The sequence below is a fragment of the Eleutherodactylus coqui genome, chromosome 13 (genome assembly GCF_035609145.1).
Source record: "Eleutherodactylus coqui strain aEleCoq1 chromosome 13, aEleCoq1.hap1, whole genome shotgun sequence".
Taxonomy (NCBI): Eukaryota; Metazoa; Chordata; class Amphibia; order Anura; family Eleutherodactylidae; genus Eleutherodactylus; species Eleutherodactylus coqui.
In genome coordinates, this window is record NC_089849.1 from 19,979,626 (window position 1) to 19,999,053 (window position 19,428).

General features: G+C 43.3%; 1 protein-coding gene across 1 annotated transcript in view; it reads left to right on the plus strand.

The window, feature by feature from the left end:
• SYCP2 (synaptonemal complex protein 2) overlaps positions 1-19,428 on the plus strand; it is a 100,700-nt gene that overhangs the window by 52,561 nt on the left and 28,711 nt on the right. Inside the window, exons 14-16 of the mRNA XM_066585853.1 lie at positions 796-880; positions 1,474-1,638; positions 3,466-3,590. Of these exons, the coding sequence (XP_066441950.1) occupies positions 796-880; positions 1,474-1,638; positions 3,466-3,590 (375 nt within the window). The remainder of the gene's footprint in view (positions 1-795; positions 881-1,473; positions 1,639-3,465; positions 3,591-19,428) is intronic.

The window sequence follows — 19,428 nt, forward strand, 5'->3', positions numbered from 1 at the left end:
GCGTTAGGAGGAGTGATGGCATGCGGCCTGTCACATTTACTATAATTTACTCTGGAAACTAACGTCAACCATAGCTGACACCTACTCCAGCTTGTAGTTGATGAAGGTTTCAGCATGGTGCACAGAGGCAATGCCAGATGTGACAAATGTAGCAATTGTTAACATGACCGGCACATTGTGATAACCCAATTAATGCCATTGTAACATAGTAACATAGTTCGTTAGGCCGAATGAAGACAATGTCCATCTAGTCCAGCCTGTCTATCCTCCTCTGTCGATCCAGAGGAAGGCAAAAAAACCCAAGAGGCAGAAGCCAATTAGCCCTTTTGTAGTTAATGTTTGCTACATCAGTGTTTATTGTTTTGTACCTCTTAGTAAACTTTGCCTATACTGACATCTAGTTTACTTCGACCTGCATATGAAATGTCATTCTCAGTAAATATGCAACATTGAGAGTATTTTTGCAACTTGAAGCCATTAGTGACTTTGTACATAATGTACATTATACATAATTTATGTTATAGATCATACACAATTGTACATAATGTACATTAGCATGCTTTGTACCTTATGCAAAGAAGCATCTACAGTGTAGTGTTATGAATGAGAGGTTTAGTAGGAAATGACAGTGTGGGCTGTAAAGGAAAAGATATTGTTCAAGAAATTGGGTTGTAAAACTAAGTCTAGGCAGTACTTTAATAACCTTTAGCTAATACTTTATCCACTAAGCAGCTATAAAGTACGAGTGTGCGAGTGTAATTAGACTAGACTTAGCAATGTCATGCTTCCTTCCAGGACAGTAACTACGCTTCCTCCCTCTGTGGTTCAAGTTCGAGAACATCAAGCTGTAACACAGCTTGTGTTAATATCCACAAATCTGGTAAGTCCTGATTATCAGATCATAAGATGGTTTTAGGTTGTCCGTACACATTTTGGTAATCCGCTCTAACCATATGCAGATCACTTCTCATTACCATGAAGCACCTCGACTTCATGTCCAGATGCAACCTTGCAATTAACGGTGAACCACATGTGGTTAGAGCAGATCACCACAGCATCTAAGGGCATGTTCACACGACTTAATTGTCACATCTACATCAGATTTTTCCAACGTGGGTCTGACACGTAATCAGTCCTTCTGCCGTAGATTTGGTGGATCCAGCTGCCTAATGGGATTTCAACACAGAAATCACATTAGGAATTGACGTTGCAATTGTTTTTTTCTATGAAGGGGATTTCGAAATCCACATGAGGAAAAATCCATGGTGTATGAACCTCCGCGCATGTTGCCACACTATTCAAATTGAATGCTAAAACAGTGTTTATTACAATGCGGGTTTCGATGTGGAATTCATATCAGACTTTGCACCGTAAATAGGCCGTGTGAATGGGACCTTACTCTTAACTTTCTTTATAATGGTAGATTTAAGATTCCCCTGCACTTGTATTTCATTAATTGGATATATGCTACAGGTCCAACGTTAAATGATACTATATCATACATCAAACGTATAAACAATGAGCGAGGCCGTCATGCTGACATCAGTACAGATGGGAGTGACCATGAAATCCAGCACAAGAAAATCAAACTGCGCCCACGTAAACTGTTTTCTTCTTCGGATGCTCAGGAACCCCCAGGTAAGTAGAATCGTACTGCAGAGTAATGTCATGAATTCTATAACTGTTTATTCACACAGTATGGTCATTATAATAAGAGGACTACTAAGAAGGGTTAGTATATTATGAGGCTCAGTGGCCAACATGCAAACTGCAGAATATAAGGACATTTTTTTTTGTAATGGTAATGACATTACAGCTGTTATGTGTGCAAAGAACCTGACAGTGAGAACCCCCGGGTACTAGTGTAGTATGTCTCCCCCGGAAGTATGGGTTGTCCAGACTCGGCAACAATAGATTCCCGAGTCCCGAGCTGTACAGCCACTCCAACCCATGAGCTTCCGAGCGGTTACCTCGCCCACCTCCACCATCACAGATTCCCGAGCTGAGCTGCTGAGCGATTAACCCCCTAGGCTACAGCCATGCCAAGCTCCCGACTTGAGCAGCCAGCAATCCCACCTCCCAGCTCCCGACAATGACATGGCCACATCCCGAGCGCCAGTGAGTGATGGTTTCTGATCCCAATATGCACAAATTTTGCCTTTTAACTTCCAGTGAAGAAGCTGCTACTAATTTTGCAAAACAAGCTGGCCTTCTGCTTTCTGCTCAGAAGCTTCATGAGCAACATCATCATGATAAAGAACAACCTGAAAAATGCCTTCTCGGAACAATTGGATGTGCAGGCCTACTTTCGATAGTGAAGAAAACTTATGCCAGCCTGTCGGGAGCTCTGAGGTGGCCATGGCCGTGGCTGTAGCCTCGTCAGCTCAAATCGGAACTCAGGAATCTGTGAAGGTGTGAAAAAAACTTGTTGCATGTCCTATTTCTAGGCATGTCACAAATAAAAAAATAGGACATGCCGATGCATATGAATGTGCTGCCTTTGTGTGTCTGTGTGCTGTCCAATGCAACGTGTACCCAAGCCTCTCGGGCACAACTCACATTCATGGTAAGTGTGCATCTAACCTAAGGACAGCGTAAGTTCGTTAGCATTTTCAGTACATGTGGAGAAAAATTCTAAAATCTGCACATGCCACGGAACTTTTCTGTAACGAATCGACAATGTTTTGGAAAAACACTGCAGAATCTTAATTTGTAACATTCCGATTAAGGCCACTCTCATGCAGGCGTTGGTAAAAACGCTGCATTTGTAAACACTGTGTTTGTACTAGGGCAGACCTGCTTTCTACAACGTTAAGTGTGAGCATTTGCCTGCATTGTAACAATGCAGGCAAAGAAAGCCGATGACTTCACTTTCACTTTCTCTCTTGGTGGCATACAACGCTGCGTTCAAAAATACGGTAAACCGCTGTACACAGCATTCTACTGCATTTTTGAGAGTTGTTAAAAATGCTCCCCATTAAACAGACAGTGCCCGAACGCTAGTCTGAGAAGCCCCATTGAAATCAATGGAGGCGTTTTACAGCGTTGTGTGTGAGTGCCCTTATGCTGCTGATTTTAACCCCTGAAAAACTAGGGTTAAAATGTGAGACAGATTCGCAAAAAGGAATAGCAGAATCCACAGCATTTAGGTGCAGATTTGACTACTGTAGATTTGCATTGTATTTGCTGCAGTTTTTTTATGTGGAATGGGAATGCTCTCAGCAGATACGCCCCGTGTGAAGGTGGCCTAAATGTTTCATTTCCCTGTAGCGCCAATCTGCAGAGGATTATGAAATCAATGTGATGTACGTGTAATGTGCAGACATACTAGGTCCTCCAGAACAAGGTAAATGTTTCACAAGCGTGATAACAAGACAGATTACAGGGCAACAGTTTACACAAGGAAAGCTAATGTCACTGTGATGTATTATGGAATTACAGCATTCTATCTCTTCTTTGTCTCAGAGCATCTGTCCAACGTGTCTGGGAATAACACTTCCACAGCCGCCACAGACACCTGGGATGGGAACGGTTCTGATGTTGGCAAGATGTGCAAGCAAATTGGCAAAGAATTTTCCAGGAAAAATGAGGTACTGTATTTGTCATCTGCCATGTACTGTAAAGTAATGGTGTGAACTAGAACAATAGCGGAAGGGAAGTAAAGGCCAGGTACAAATATACAGCAAATGAATACAATTGAGAACCTTGGTATTAGAAGTGGAAAGAAAGAACAAAGACAAAAAATTCTGAAGGAAAGTAGAGGAGTAAGAGACACCGATCACAAACTAAAATGTTTCTACACAAATGTACAGAGCATGGGAAACAAACAAGGAGAATTGGAGCTCCTAACACAGGAAGAGAAATATAATGTCTGTTACAGTACTAGTAGTGTGCACAGGTACGCACGGCGCGGGACTCCCTGACCCTCACCCACACCAATGTCCCTTCCTGGAGGTAGCCCTAAAGGTGGACAGGTCAAGACCGCCAACACTGATCCTACGCTGCCTAGTGGCAGGGCAGGAAGGAACCGCCGTACCTATGCAGATAACAACTTACTAGTACCGACAGGCTAGGCCGATAGAATAAACCAAGACGACAGGAAAACCACAGAACACAGGCAGAGCTGGATCGAGACAAGGTAACTTTCACTGGAGCAGGACTGAAGTCAGACACACAGGGAACGGAACCAATAACTGGCAACTGCTATCAGCAGCTGCCAGACTACATTCAGGAGTCTCCACCCCTTGGGCGGAGACCAATCAAGCCGGATGACTGGAGCTCCCAGCCAGCCACTATAACTCACAGAGGTAGAGAGCATGCGCCTCTCATAGTAGGCGCGTGCGCGCCACACGCCGCGCCCGCACACTGGAGCACGGCACCACCACTCGCCGACCTGAAGGCTGCTTTGAACTGCACCACTGCCACCCGTGGTCCCTGACCGGTCTCATGGTTACAATGACATAGGCATTACGGAAACTTGGTGGAATGATACACATGATTGGAATACAAGGCTTGAAGGTACAACTTATTTATAAGAAACAGACCTAATAAAAGGGGAGGAGGTGTTGTGTTGTATGTTACGAAAACAGTCATCTCCACTAAGATTCAAGCTTCAGAGCGCGGGAGTTCTGTAGAAACTGTTTGGGTAAGAATACAAGGAGAGAACAACAGAAAGCACACCATTGTAGGCATTTACTATAGGCCGCCCGGACAAGTAGAAGATATGGAGGAACTCTTTCTACATCAGATGGCCAAGCTCTCATAAAGCACAACATAGTGATCATGGGAGATTTTACCGATCCAGACATTTGTTGGGAATCTCTCAGGTAAGAGTAATGGATCCAACAAATTCTTATCCGCTGTTTTCTTGACAACTTTATCTTCCAAAAGGTAGAAGAGAAAACAAGGGGATCTGCTATCTTGGACCTAATTTTTACCAACAGGGAGGCAATGGTTGAGGAAGTGCAGGTGGCTGGGATCTCAGGAGGCAGTAGTCTTGCAATCTTTGGATTTTGGATAACAAGGGGAGGAAGACCGGTGCAGACTCAGACCTCAGGGTTGGATTTCAGAAAGGCAGATTTTAATGGGCTCAGAAAGAGGATAGGAAGAATCCAATGGCTGGATGTTCTTGAAGGGGTTGTCTCGCGAAAGCAAGTGGGGTTAAGTACTTCTGTATGGCCATATTAATGCACTTTGTAATATACATCGTGCATTAAATATGAACCATACAGAAGTTATTCACTTACCTGCTCCGTTGCTGGCGTCCCTGTCTCCATGGCTCCGTCTAATTTCGGTGTCTTCTTGCTTTTTTAGACGCGCTTGCGCAGATGGGTCTTCTCCCTTCGGCTCCGCTCGGCAGCAGCGGCGTTTTGGCCCCGCCCCCTTGCACGCGTCATCACGTAGCTCCGCCCCATCACATGTGCCGATTCCAGCCAATCAGGAGGCTGGAATCGGCACATGTGACGGGGGCGGAGCTACGCAATGACGCGTACAAGGGGGCGGAGCCAAAACGCCGCTGCTGCCGAAGGGAGAAGACCCATCTGCGCAAGCGCGTCTAAAAAAGCAAGAAGACACCGAAATTAGACGGAGCCATGGCAACGGGGACGCCAGCAACGGAGCAGGTAAGTGAATAACTTCTGTATGGCTCATATTTAATGCACGATGTATATTACAAAGTGCATTAATATGGCCATACAGAAGTACTTAACCCCACTTGCTTTCGCGAGACAACCCCTTTAAGGACAGAAATGCCCAAGAAGGTTGGGAAATATTGCAAAATGAGATTATCAAAGCACAATCGTTAACAATCCCTAAAGGAAGGAAGAATGGGAAGCATTTAAAGAGACAAGGATGGATGAACACAGAACGTACATACATTCTAAAAAGGAAGAAAAATATGTTTATCAAATGGAAGGGGGGGGGGTATCAAAAGAGGAATAAAATGCAGTCTACAGAAACTGTAGAAGTATGAGAAAAACTACTAATGAATTGAGACTTGCAAAAGAGGCCAAGATTTAAAAAAAGGATTTTGTGGGTATGTCAAAAGAAAAGTTGAAGATGCTATAGGGCCGTGGTGGCGAACCTATGGGCAAGCGTGCCGGTGGAGGAATGCTGAGCCCCCTGTGTTGGCACATGTGCCGACAGCTGCTCACCACAATACTGATTACCGGCTGGGTTGCCGCGGTTCCCCGGTGGATAGTCACGCAGCGACGCTGATCCCAATGCACACTCTGACGTCAGTGTGTGCACTGCGGATCCTCCTCCTTTGTTCCACAGAAGAGGAGAAGGGAGGAAGCGTTTCGGGCGCACACACTTTAGAGAATATGTGCCCCTGCAGCAGCGCCAAAAAGAGGAGGAGCAGCACTGACTACAAAGAGGAGGTAAATGTATGGCGTGGGGAGGCCTATTACTACTGGGGCTACTGCGGGGTTAATAATAATACTGGGGCTACTGAGGGGTTAATATTATTACTGGAGCTACTGTGGGATTAATATTACTGATGGGGCTACTGTTGGGTTAATATTGCTACTGAGGGGGGTTAATATTACTGGGCTACTATGGGATTAATATTACTGGGGCTACTGTGGGGTTAATACTACTGAAGGGGTTAATATTACAACTGGGGGTACTGTGGGGTTAATATTACTACTGGGGCTACTGTGGGTTTAATATTATTACTGGGGCTGCTGTGTAGGTAATATTACTACTGGGGCTACTGTGGGGTTAATATTATTACTGGGGCTGCTGTGGAGTTAATATTACTACTGGGGCTGCTGTGGGGTTAATATTGCTACTGGGGGGGTTAATATTACTACTGTGACTACGGTGGGGTTAATATTACTCCTGGGGGTACTGTGGGGTTATTACTAGGGGTACTCTGGGGTTATTACTAGGGCTACTGTGGGGTTAATATTACTACTGGGGGTACTTGTGTTTTAATATTGTTACTGAGGGGGTTAATATTACTACTGGGGCTACTGTGGGGTAATATTACTACTGCGGTGACTTTGGGGTTATTACTTGGGCTACTGTGGGGTTAATATTATTACTGGGGCTACTGTGAGGTTAATATTATTACTGAAGCTACTGTGGGGTTTATATTACTGAGGCTACTGTGCGTTTAATATTATTACTGAGGCTACTGTGGGGTTAATATTATTACTGGGGACACTATTGAGGTCACTAAGGCGGTCACTATTACTACTGTGGCCTCTGTGGGAGTCACCTTTACTACTCAGGCCACTGTGGGGGGTCACTTTTACTACTGAGGCCACTGTAGCAGTCACTATTACTACTGGGGCCACTGTGGGGGACACTATTACTACGAGGCGAATAAAGGGATTACTATTACTACAGAGGGCACTGTGGGGGACATTATTACTACTAAGGCCAATCTAGGGGACACTATTACTACAGAGGCCAATGGGGGGTACACTATTACTACAGAGGGCACTGTGGGGGACACTTACTACAGAGGCCAATATAGGGGACACTATTACTATAGAGGCCAATATAGGGGACACTATTACTACAGAGGCCACTGTGGAGGACACGATTACTACTAAGGCCAATATAGTGGACAGTATTATTACAGAGGCCATTGGATTTTGATTGGAATCAACCGCAAATCCGCGGCGCTTCCCCTCACCGTCTCTGAAGGCTTCCTGCAGTCAGTGCTGCCCGGCTTCTGATTCCCAGTGGCCTGGTCAGGTGTGGTGGTGCTGGTCAGGTGATGCCACTACAGGCTGCTGGTAACCAGAAGCCAGGGAGCGCTTACAGCGGGAAGCCATTGGAGGAGGTGAAGGGGAGTGCCGCATATTATGACATGAGATGCGAGTATGTAACTGATTTCCAGTCAAACTTCACATCAGTGGTGCTCCAGCTAGGAAAAAAACACAAGGCGTTCCTCCTTGTTTATTTTGAAGCGGCCCTGTCCTTTTTTATAACCACGGAGGTAAAAATCATGCATCCTGATAAGCCCCGCCCCCCGACGTGTTGGCACTTTGTGATTTTAAAAAAGTGGGTTTGGGGTTGCGTTTTGGGCACTTGGTCTCTAAAAGGTTCGCCATCACTTCTACAGGAGAAATCCCAGAACATTGGAGAAGCCCCACCCACTGACCTGTTGGTGTTTTGGATTGCAGTTTGGGCACTCTGTCACTAAAAGGTTTGCCAGCACTGCTACAGGAGAACTCCCAGGATATTGGAGAAGGGCATATGTTGTCCATATCTTTAAAAAAGAGAAAGAGGTGGACCCAGGAAACTACAGGCCTGTGAGCCTGACTTCTATACTGGGAAAGATCTTTCAACAAATTATTTAACAGCATGTATGTGTAAGGACTGTGGATGTGAAACCACTGTGTCAACCTACTGGGTAGTTGAAGTTCCAATCCAGCACGGCTGACAGCCAACCCCAGCGTGCAAAGTAAGATACCATATGAGCATCCCCGTATATGGATGGAAACTAGGGAAGGTATCTTGCCCTGAACTGATAACCAGGAGAGGGAAACCCCTGCCTATAAGCGGAGCACTCGTCCTGATAAGTACGACCCCACAGTCTTCCTCTAGGCACTGACTTACCCTGGCGGGCCAGAACACCTATAGGACAAAGATAGAATAACACCAGGGAATACAGAAACAAAGGAGGAACAAGCTGACAAGGATTAAAAAAAAGAAGCGGATAACGGGACTAACAGACCACAAAGTACACGAACGAAGAGCACAAGCAGAACGTGGAACAATCTCTCAACAACACTGCAGCAGGGTCTGAAAGGCCCAGGGCAGCTATATAGGACGGTGATTGGAAGAGGTGCATCCGCTGAACAGGAGGCCTGAAGCTATTAACCCTAAGAGTGCTGTAAGAGAGTGAATAAGGTCAGGGAACAAAGAGAATAGGACGACGCCCATGTTTGCCAGACACAGAAGCAGAAGATTGTGTCTGAACAGTGCACCTAACAGTATGCAAGTACTTGGATAAAAATGGAGTAATTAAGCAAACCAGAGCCAGCATGGGTTTGTAACAAACAAGTCATGCCAGACAAATGTAATTTCCTTCTATGGCAGAATCACCGACTGGGTTGATCAGGGAAATACAGTAGATATAGTATATCTTGACTTTAGTAAAGCATTTGACAAAGTATCTCATATCATACTTATTGAAAAAATGAGAAACTGGAGCAAGTTCAGAAAAAAAGTTACCAAGATGGTGAGCGGTCTGCAAATCATGTCCTATGATGAATCGTTAAAGGATCTGGTAATGTTTAGCTTGCAAAAAAGAAGGCTGAGAGGAGACTTAATAGCTGTCTACAAATATCTGAAGGGCTGTCACAGTGCAAAGGGATCAGCCCTATTCTCATCTGTACGAGGAAAGACCAGAAGCAATGGGATGAAACTGAAAGGGAGGAGACAGAGATTAGATATTAGAAAAAAAATTCTGACAGTGAGGGTGATCAATGAGTGGAACAGGTTGCCACAGGAGGTGGTGAGTTCTCCTTCAATGGAAATGTTCAAACAAAGGCTGGACAGACCTCTTTCTAGGATGATTTAGTGATCCTGCACTGAGCAGGGGGGTTGAACCCGATGACCCTGGAGGTCCCTTCCAACTCTACCATTCCATAATTCTATGAAGTATACCTCATTCTACCGTAGGACTGTCTCAGAAGAATAAATTCACTTTTTCATCATTCCAGAAAATGCATTTAAAAGTTATTCTAAGGGTCACACAAAAGTGACCATCCACTATATTTACATGTAAAACAGTGTCACACCAAATATATTGTCATCATCAATTGCCATAGCTGCTACAACTGTAAATCATATCACTCTGATTGCTCAATATGCAAAGAAAATCTGTTTTACATAAACTGCTCTACCATATATATCTCTGTACTCGTCATTGCTTCGTCTACGGTGTATGCAGTCACCTCAATCAGAAAGGCTTGAAGTACATAGAAATAATACCATAAAACTGTTGTGTCGTTTCGGCGTCACCTATAATTGTGTAGTGATGTGCATCACAGGGATTTCCAAGGCAGCAATAAGTTTTTATATATTTAGGTTCTTTTATTGTCTCAGTAAGACAGACGATACTAAAGATTTTACGGTCACCTTCTGTTCCTGAAATAATCACAATATTGTTGACATCCTGAAGACATTTTTTGAGCTCACATTAATTTACTAATTGGAAACCTCACCAGACGTCATTAGAACTGAGCGAGGAACGTGTTATTACTGAGGAGAGAGCGCTTGTGACCGGGTCTAATGTGGCAACCAAGGACTTCTCAGTCTCCGCTAAGCTTCACTGTGTAAAGTAATAGGCAGTTAAATAAGGCAAGCAATTCTGGTTTATTGCCAGCACTACAGGTTAGAATAAACTGCTAGCATTATATGCCAAACTGTACCCTCAGAGCACAGCATGTCACCGTAAACCAAATGAGGGACCGTGTAGAGTTCACTGACGTTATCAGAGGGAGGATGGAAAGTATGAAGTGTTCCAGAAATACATACCTGAATGTCCTTTACTGAGCAGATGCAATGTACAGCAGAAAGAATAGTGCAAACATAAAGCTGATGTCTTCATTCATTAAATGACTAAACAGCCAGAATGACATGAAAAAATAGAACTCTTTAAATGTTTTACTTAGTGATGTGGCCAATTTTGGGCCTTAGGATGAGGCAATTTTTTTTTTTGGAGGAGGGGGGGTTCATCTTCACTTCTCAAAACCCATAACTTTTTTAACTTTCTGTCGACATGGCACCCATATGAGTGCTTTGTTTTTGCATGTTCAGCTGTAGTTTTTATCGGTACCATTTTTTTGGCACACAATATACTGTATAACTTCTACTAATATTTTTTGGAGGACAGGAAGCAAAAACACATAAATACTGCCATTTTTTTTACAGGTTCCTTTACAGCATTAATCATGCAGCATAAATTACATGATACATTTTTTTCCTCTGTACAATTACGAATATATATTGTAGCGGTGCAGTGCACAGGGGGGCCTGTAGAGGGCCAGAGACAGGACTCCTGGTGCGAGGGTTAACCAAGGGGTGGAGCAGGGACCAGATAAAAGCCCCGGGTTCCTGCCAAAGACAAGAGGGAGAGAGACAGCTCAAGTGGAGCTGGGAGGGCTGCTAGCCCAGGCTCTGGTGCAGACCAAGAAGGCCAGCGGTTGACAGGGTGACGCCCCTAACCTCAACACCTGAGAGAGGGCCAGTGCAGCATAGGAAGGTGTTGCAGGCTGGTGGCCTGAAAAGCAAAGAGTCCGACAGGGATGACGCCACTGGACTCCCACCCAAGTTGGGGTGCTTATGGACATTGAGGTGATTCGTTGTTATGTGATGTGCTGTGATAAATAAACGATGGCAGGAGCCAGACAAAGAGATGCACTATTCCTGAGCCGTGTTTACCCGTGTGGTGCGCCATTTCTGGTACGAGAGATCAGCGAGCCTGAGGCAAGACTACCCCCCTTGCTACTTATATATATATATATATATATATATATATATATATATATATATTAGGTTGCAGAGGGCTAGGGTTCACCTTCTGTGTCTACATTGTGCATAGGATATACCTTTTTTTTTGTTTTTAAGGAACTATCGGATGTACGTTTACATCCTGGGGCAGGAAAGGGTTAATTTGTCAGTTGTATGTAAATTATGCCTGAATGGTCCCCAGACCATCTATCTTGCCAACAATGTTCCAGTCCTTGGCTGTTCTTTCTATGAGTGAAGTATGAGGTAGATGATATCTCTTACGTCATCCATAGAACCATCCAAATATTGTGCAACCACGGACCAGCACATTCATGGATTGTTTAGCACAATTGTAGGCAGAATTGACTGGCTGTTCTGTGCATGCGCAGGTCCATAGCTACTCCGAATTTCCGGGTGTCTCTCCTCTCTCCAGCAGTATACAGTGCAAGACTACTCGGCTGTTCCTGTGGATGCCCCAATGATGTAACTTTTCTATGTATGGACAGTTATGCCATATCCAGCTGCCCCAAAGATTCCACGATGATGTAGCAGTCCGTATATGGAAAGTTGCATCATTGGGGCAGCTGAGTAATTCTGCACTGTACACTGCTTGGGAATGATGGAGGAAGCCTTAAAGAAAAGGGCAAGAATGGAGTCACAAGAAGAATGAAGAAGGGGGAAATGTTAAGTGGGAGGAATAAAAAAGGGGGCTTTGTCCAAGGGGAATGGATAAAAGGAGCTGCTGGGAGAATAGATCACACCTGCAATTCTGGTAATTGTTGCACATCATGGAGAATGTGTTATTTGTTGCATAGCTTTATGTGACTTTCTGGTGTAGAAAAAAGTGTGTGGTATAGATTTCAACAAATTCATATAATGATGTGTAGCACTTCTGTGAATTTTTTTGTATTTTGCACCTGTGCAGAGAAAAGGCTCAAATTTATATATTTATTATTAATGCATGAAAGATGTAATTATCATATAGTGACTAGAAAGGAGCAGATAATGGTGATTCCGCTCTCCAGGCCTTGGCTTACACCTCTGTTGCTTCTGGAAATCCAGGTCTAGATAACACAGAGGTGATGATTTTCTGGATTCCTCTAGGATGTTCTTCCTGCATCACGTTGAGCCTTTGGGTCTTCTGGTTGTCATGTCCAATGGGAGAAGGAGCTGCTTCCATTCTCGGCAGCTTTCTTCTATCAAGTACGATGGGTGAAGGAGCTGCTTCCAATCTTAGAAGCTTCCTTCTGTCAAATCCAGGGGGTAAAGGACCTATTTTCTTTCTCAACAGCTTCCTTCAGTTGTTGTCATCACATTGTAGATGAGACGTTTAGATTAGGTTACAAGGCAAGTAAGGTTGAAAGAAGTCCTTCAATTCTAACCTGTAATTACTTGCTATGTTGGCCTAGAGGGAAGCAAAAAAAACCTGAGGACTAAATGTTGGTTGGTTCTTATAGAAGGGGAGATAGAAGTTCCTCCCCGACCCTAAATATGCGATCAGAATAAAACCCTGGATTGTCGGAGCTCGATTCTACGTGGATGTTAAGTGGTGGATGCGCAACTGAGTTGTCAAGTCCGGTAAATAGGAAAGTCCAGTAGACTTAGTTGTTTCATTTGGTCTTTCCTGTAATAATATAGATACACATATCCAGATCAGTATTGTCACATTTCACCTGGGTGCAATGCACACCTCTCCCAGGACAGACACAAGGCTGTGTCAACAACGGACAAATGGGAAACGCAATGCTTCGTACAACCCCTATTCAACAAAGGAAAACATTAAATAAGAGGGAAAACGGACTCTGCTCCCAACTGGGAATGTCCCTACCTAAAACCAGATTGACCGCTCTGATAAGTGCGAACATGCCTTACGCCTCTTGGCCTGCTACCTGACCCTAACTGGGCAAGGGAGAAGACTGAACCACAGAATGAATAATCAAGAGAGAGGGAAATAAACCGCAACCTAACTCAGATGCAGAACTAACTCCAGGAGGACTTGGACACCGCTTCAACCATCATGACCAACTGAACTGCAATAAAAAGCAAAGAACTAAGGCAGGGGTAGGAATATAAAGCCCTCCCTACCTGCTGATAGGTACACCAGAGAAGAACACACACCTAATAAAACTTCTCTCAGAGGTGGGGGACACTGCGGAAAATACAAACGTGGAACTATACAGATAAAGATAGTAGCAGGCAACCTTAACACAAAATATGTCAACCAGCAACCTCTGTAGGAGCAGAGCGACTAGTCTTCTTCCGCATCGTGGTTAAGGTACTACGACACTGGCACGTCTAACAAGCGACAACAAGTGTCACATAGAGTAAACACATCGCACATCCAGTAATCTCTACAAGGATATTCGTTCCTCACATATATATATACTGTATAACTGTGGGCTCTTCTAGTATTATCCATCACTAGTAAAATTTACCTTAGGTGCTTCTATTAGAAGATCTAGATCATTGTCCATCATAGTTCTACAGTTTCTATTATCTAGCAATAATAGCACTGGACTTTACTAGGTGTCATAATCACAGTGTCCAGTTGGAATGGTGGGTCCGTTGTGTCAGATACCAGTAGATGAACAGTTGAGATGTGATGGATGATTTTACTGAGGGACAATGAGTTCATCAGATGGATTTTGTGTTGTTCATCGTTCAGCACCTTCCGGGGCAGCAAGTTATGGAGACAGAGGAATGGTTTTATGAAGAGGTCATGGATGTACGATGAAGGTTACTGGTCGTGATGGAGATTTCAGAATAAGCAGAATCTCATAAGAACAAAGTAAAAATCATGAGACAAACTGTTTGTAATGTCAAATGAACATCTATAACACACTGTTACGATCATGTGGGCAAACTAAGCACGGGGCCCACACAATCGTGACCAAAAAGATGGATAGACAGAGGTGCACACCGGTTTTCAAGCAACTGACCCGTGTTACCAGGAGGATGACATGGCTCTACCTGAGCGAGGACATCACCCCAATAAAGGGCAGCCCAGCGGTCTTCGGAACTGGGCCCTAGCTGATCCTAGGAACCACGCACCAGAACAGGATACATACACATGCCACATGACAGGGACAGAACAACAGGACACACAGCCAGAAAACAGACAAAATGCAACCACTAGTAAAAGGTGATAAGCTATATATAAATACCAGGTATTAGTTGATATTTTGATCAAAACGTGGAAGCTAGCGGGCCACTTCACGGCTTTTGGCTATACCACCAGTCCCTACACTAACCAGGAGTCCAGCAGCACTGGACACAGATCACACCGCAACCTGCAACAGAACAGGACACAGATCACACAGCAAGCTGCAGCAGGACAGAACAGAGCGCAGATCATACAGCAAGCTGCACCAGGGCATAACAGAGCACAGATCACACAGCAAGCTGCAACAGAACAGAGCACAGATCACACAGCAAGCTGCAACAGAACAGAGCACAGATCACACAGCAAACTGCAATAGGGCAGAACAGATCACAGATGAAACTCCACAGCAAGTCTATGTGTCCTCATATAGGGGAATAGACAGTCAGCCACCGAGCTGATATAAGGAGCTGTGTCAGGGATCCACCAACTGACACACAGAGTGAGACATAAGATTTTTGGAGGCCGAACCTGTAAAGGGGGGGGGGGGGCGCTGTATATACTACAGACAAGGACTACAGGTGTCCAAACCGACTTGGGGAAGCAGAGAGACACAACAGACCTACATGCAAACACAGATCAGAGTGGGAACAAGCTGCACAGAACAAATAACAAGTTACACAGCACAGAAGTAACATGACTGCTCACCCTGGAACCCAGACAGACACTGCCAGGAGCAGGGTTTATATGTGAGCCAAGACCCAGGGGATTGGCTAGTAGGAAGTTACCACACCCAGCCAGCTCAATCATTGTGGGCTGTGCTGCTAGAACCCTTAGCACTACAGATTCCAGCAGCACACGTATCACACACATCTTAGTTCTCAAGGGGCATGAAAATCAGAGGACAATGACTTATCTTCATTTTCTACTCACCTACCATGGTAACATCTATATGCAGTGAGATTTTGGATTGGTTGTCGTTGGCCCATCCACTGGTGTTAGTGGTGACAAGGCTGCCTTTTACAGGAGATGCTACATGGTGTCAGGTTGTGGACATCAGTAGGAATTCATAGATGGAGAATATAGATGGATTTCATTAGCTTGGTCATCCACTAGCTTTGTTTGTTGACCACTTTTCTTTCTTCTTGAGTGACTATGATTCTATGGTAAATAGTTTGGATGTTTAAGGCTTGCTCTCGATGATAACAGGATGATATTGTGATGAATATTCTGGACATACAAAGCTGAATCTATTGAAGATCTTCTGCTCTACATTAACTCTTCAGTTTGTCCGTTTACTATAGTCCAGAGGTCAACAGAATCTGCTATTATGATTGCTAGTGGTACCACTCTCCTGGCTTCCACATCCTCCTAATTTGTGCCATCAAAAAATTGATGCTTCTTGACATCTCCTGTTTTTCTGGGCGACTTGAACTGATTTTTACATAGCAGCCCTTTTAGGATGTTCAGAATGACTTGATTCAGAGACCTTAGATAGCATAGAATACGGTGGATGACAGCATGCTCAATTTTGCTGATATGATATCCAGGAGAAGGACTCTTGCATGTGTACAGTTTATACAGAATGATGCCAATAGCAAAATCATCCACCCCTCGTCCATGTTCCTTGTCCTTCACCATTTCTGGGGCCACATGTCCAGTTGTACCTCTACACTTTAATTTGGTCCTCATATACACAATGCCAAAGTCTGTTGTTTTGACATGGCGTCTGCAGTCAGAAGGATGTTACCCGGCTTCAGGTTCTTGTGTAGAAAGGCTTTCTTATGCAAGGCTGAGTTAGGGACAGTGCTCTGTCTAGAGATATTAGAAGTCTTGAGAGGTGGACTCACCGAATGTACCAGGCCGACCGCAAACTCCGTCTGGGTCCCAGTTGCAAATAGACAGATCTTAAACCTTATGTACATCCACCAAAGATGTAGAGCAGCCAGACCAGCACCAGACGACACGTAGGGAGATCGAGGAATAAATGAGTATGCAAAGGAAAAAAGTTGGTCCTGCTCTCATAAGGAATGAGTTGGAGGAATAATTAAAGTAGAAGAACTTTCTTAAAAGGAGGTCTCTTTGCCTGAGACCTCCCTAAGTGGATTCCAGGTCCAGCGGTTGACTAGAAGTATTTTAATGGTCTAATTCACAGGTACATATAGATGCACAGAGAAACAAAAAAGTTCTGTAGAGGATGCAACGCGTTTTGGAGCGATTAAAAGCCCCTGTATCAAGCATCCTGCCATCATGCTACTTTTAGGTTTCTCCTTGGAGCTATATGTATGTACCTGAGAATTAGACCATTAAAATACTTCTAGTCGACCGCTGGACTGGATTTACATATCTCACTTGGAATCCACTTAGGGAGGTTTCAGGCAAAAAGACCTCCCTTTAAGTAAGTTCTTCTACTTTAATTATTCCTCCAACTATCATTCCTTATGAGCACAGGACCAACTTTTTTCCTTTGCTTACGGCTTTGTTATGTAGGAACTTTGTCGTCGGCTTTGATACTTAATTTTCTTTAACATCGTCCTCCTTTTCCTTCTCTTCAAATGACAAATTGGCTGTAAAGAAACAGACCCTCCATCTTCCTCGATCTTTACTTCTTCATCTCCTATTTTGTTCTCTACCAGTTTTACTTCTCACCCTTTTTTTGTTCCCCATCCTGTACTGGATGTAGAGATCTTCCAGCCTCTGGATTAGGTCATGGTATACTTCTAGTATTTCCAATTTAGCCTCCTTGTCGTCAGCTTCAATGCTTTGGTTTTCCTGCACATCAACCTTTTCCTTGTCTTCAAATACAAATTGGCTGTAATGAAGATGGAAGAGATGATTTGAGAACTTGATAAAAGACCTATCACAATAACCTATATTTAAAGGCATTGCCTCATTAAGACAACCCCCATTCATATGTCCTATTGAATAAAAAGTCATCATAATGTACCCCAAAATGGTAATATTAAAATCTACACATTAGCACTCAAAAAATGAGCATCACTCAACCTAATTTAACAAAAAAATTAAAGTTATGGGGGACAAGAGATGGTGGCAGAAAGCATTTTTTTAAGTATATTTAAGTCGTACTGTATAAAAAAATATATATATAAATTTGGTATCACCATCATTTTTACTGCACTGTGAACTCAATAAAAGCAAAACCCTCCAAAAATGGCATAATTGCTTTTTTTTTTCTTTTTTTATTTCTTCCAACTTAGAAATGAGGATGTGGGGCATACAGAGAAGCAACATATATACATATATATTATAATGTTGCAAGTCAGTTTGAGATGGATTGTATGGAACGCCCGGGTATTTTATAGAACTCCTACCATGTTTATTTAAAATATGAAATAAGGTAATTTCATTTTTGGGGCAGATTTAGTATTCAAAATGCAACAGTTTTCCGGCTCCAGTTGCACCAGAGAACTGTCTCACATGCTTTGCATCACATTTACTATGCGCTTTTCGACATGCTTGGACACTTTTTCCGACTTGGGGGGCCAGAATTGTGCCAACAGTTTAACTAAGCCAACTAATATGTGGTATAAACTTAGACTAGACAGTATTACAATTCAACAGATTTCCCGTCCACAGTCATGAACCTAGAGCATTTTATGACTGCTCATACACTGGTTTTCTGCAGACACCAGGTTGTGCAAACCTAAAGTATCTATGAGCCTTATATAACAGATGGGAAGTGTGACTGTAATTCGCTGCACCCAATACATTATAATGGCAAATATAAAATGTTTTATAAATATGCATATTCTTACCAGCTTTGCATAATTGTAAAATTCCATCAGAAAGATCCACTGGTGAGACTGATTTGCCATGGGGATGGACAAAGATGCTGTTTTATACTGTTTACGCTTCTATTAGGCTATGAAGATTGCCTATAATAGTATTGTACATGCAGTCAGACCACTGCCAGCTCAAGTCCCCTGTAAGAACTACAAAAAAAGTAAGATTAATATAGTTTTTAACTATTAAGTTAAAAAAAAAACCTTTTCCCAGTTGTTACATCAAATAAAAAATTGGTATTGTCACATCTGTAAAAGTCTAGTTTATTAAAATACCACAATATTTATCCTCCACAAATGTCAATATTGGAGGGAGTCACTGTTACTAGGAATTTAATTACTTGTAAACTTAAAGGGTTTTTTTTTTTGTTTGTTTTTTTACTGATGAGCTATTTCCTGGATCAGAAGTTGATCGAAGAAGAACATTAGAGCTTGAAAGGGTACAAAGGTTGGCAATTAAAGTAATAAATGGAATGGACGGACTACAATACCCAGAAGGGTTATCAAAATTGGGAATTATTTAGTTGAGAGGGGTGACCTTGAATGGAGAAAAAGAGGTGCTGTTGTGAAGAAGAAAAGGAGAGTGCTGGTTGCAGGTGATTCCCTATTGAGAGGAACAGAGGCCGCTGTCTGCAGACATGACATAACCTCACAAGAGGTGCGCTGTCTTCCAGGTGCACAAATCAAAGAGGTGTCTGATAGGCTGTCAAGTCTCTTCAGTCTTACAAAACACCACCCATTCCTACTAATACATGTAGGGACAAATGACACTGCAAAAAACTACCTTGCAACTATCTGCAGAGACTTTGAAGACCTCGGAAAGAAGGTGAAGGAACTAGGAGCATGGGTTGTCTTCTCATCCATCCTCCCAATGGATGGCCATGGAATAGGAAGATGGAACAGGATTCTAGAGGTGAACAACTGGCTACGTCAATTGAGCCGTCAGCAAAGATTTGGATTCCTAGACCATGAAGTGAATTACTTATGATGGACTGCTTGCTAGAGATGGGTTGCACCTTGCAAAAACAGGTGAGCATATATTTTGTG